The sequence below is a fragment of the Oxyura jamaicensis genome, chromosome 1 (genome assembly GCF_011077185.1).
Source record: "Oxyura jamaicensis isolate SHBP4307 breed ruddy duck chromosome 1, BPBGC_Ojam_1.0, whole genome shotgun sequence".
Lineage (NCBI taxonomy): Eukaryota > Metazoa > Chordata > Aves > Anseriformes > Anatidae > Oxyura > Oxyura jamaicensis.
This window is the reverse complement of record NC_048893.1, coordinates 203,696,694-203,698,485: the sequence shown is the minus strand read 5'-3', so window position 1 is coordinate 203,698,485 and position 1,792 is coordinate 203,696,694. Positions and strand designations below refer to the sequence as shown.

Sequence of the window (1,792 nt, the reverse complement as noted above, 5' to 3'; positions counted from 1 at the left end):
GGAGGTGCGAGGGATGGAGGTGCAAGGGATGGAGGTGCGAGGGATGGAGGTGCAAGGGCTGGAGGTGTGAGGGCTGGAGGTGCAAGGGCTGGAGGTGTGAGGGCTGGAGGTGCGAGGGCTGGAGGTGCAAGGGCTGGAGGTGCAGGGGCCAGAGGTGCAAGGACTGGAGGTGCAAAGGGTGGAGGTACAAGGGCTGGAGATACGAGGGCTGGAGGTGCAAGGGCTGGAGGTGTGAGGGCTGGAGGTGTGAGGGCTGGAGGTGCGAGGGCTGGAGGTGTGAGGGATGGAGGTGCAAGGGATGGAGGTGCGAGGGATGGAGGTGCAAGGGATGGAGGTGCAAGGGCTGGAGGTGCAAGGGCTGGAGGTGCGAGGGATGGAGGTGCAAAGGGTGGAGGTACAAGGGCTGGAGGTGTGAGGGCTGGAGGTGTGAGCAGGGGAGAGGAGGGGGCCGCCTGCACGTGGGCGCTGCTGCCCAGGCGCAGGGGGAGGACGCTGCCACCCCCACGGCAGTGCCTGGGCGAGCGGTTCCGCGCTCGCAGCCGGGCTGGGTGTGCGGGGGGGATCCATCGCCCGCGGTGCCGCTGCCGCTTGCCAAGTTATGTAAAGTGCCTGGCCCCTCCCTGGCATGCAGCAAGCACGCAGCACCTCCCAGGCGGTCAGCCCTGAAGGTCCCTGGGGACTGGGGAGGTGGCGTGTAAATGCACCGAGGGCGGCCACCTCTGCGCCCCCTGACCTCGGGGGGGTCCCCGTATTCACACTCCTGGCAGAGAATTGAGAGGGATGGGGGCAGTGCAGGGAGCCCAGGTGCCCGCTGCGGTGCTGCAGCAGCCCCAGGACACCCGCGGGGGCCGTCCCGTGCGCCCCCGTGCCAGCACAGCCGTGCCCCTGGCGCGCACCGGCACGGGGACCCGCACCCCGTCCCCACGTCCCGCCGAGCGGCTGCTTTTCTCCCCAACATGGTAATGAACTCCGCGGATTATCAGCTCCCAGATTTAATAGAGGCACAGCCACACTCCGGCAGACTTTAAAACAGTCATTATTTCATCAGCAGCCCCATTAAACTGTCACGGGCTTTGCTGTGCGCTCGCTCCTATTTTTTCTTTCTTTCTTTCTCTCTCTCCCTCCCGCCTTTTCTCCATCACCAGCTTTTTCACCCCAGCAGCACAAAGCGTGGGGCCTTCCTCCCCCGGAGCAGCACGGCCTCGTCGGGACGCTGCAGCAGCAGCCCAGGGGGGGAGGAAGGATGGAGAGGATGGAGGACTGCTTCCCCCCCCCCGTGCCCACCCTCAGTTTACCCATCAGTAAAATGGGCTCAGCGCGGGCTGCCCACTGGGGCTGCTCCATGGGGAGGAAGAAACTTTCCGCACATGCAAACTCCAGCCCCGATTTCTGACCCCACACTGGGGTCCCCACAGAGAGGGGCAGCAGGGCTTCCAGCTGGTGGGGAGAGGGGCATAAAGAGACGGAGCAGGGAGAGCCCCCCCCCCCCCTTTTTCAACCTTTCCTCAATCCACGCGCTCCCCACCCCCTTCCCACGCTCGCCTCCTCCCTCTCCATCAGCCGCCCACACGCCGCTCCTGGCGCAATGGGGAAAATAAAGGAAATCTCAAAACCTAAACGCGCGCCGAATAAAGGAAAATAAAGGAAATCTCAAAACCTAAATGCGCAGGGGAGAAGGGGGGGCAGAGCTGGGGTGACCCCGCGAAACGCCTCTGCTGGGTTCACCTCCGTCCCATGGGCTCGGTGCTGAGCCCCCCGCGCCGAGGTGGGCACCAGGCAGCCGGGGAGGAGG

General features: G+C 65.0%; 1 protein-coding gene across 1 annotated transcript in view; it reads left to right on the top strand.

Annotated features, from left to right (window-relative positions):
• LOC118174220 overlaps nt 1–1,170 on the top strand; it is a 1,861-nt gene extending 691 nt beyond the window's left edge. Inside the window, exon 3 of the mRNA XM_035339457.1 lies at nt 65–1,170. Coding sequence (XP_035195348.1) covers nt 65–698 — 634 coding nt within the window. The 3' untranslated portion in view covers nt 699–1,170. The remainder of the gene's footprint in view (nt 1–64) is intronic.
• The last annotated feature ends 622 nt before the right edge of the window (nt 1,171–1,792 follow it).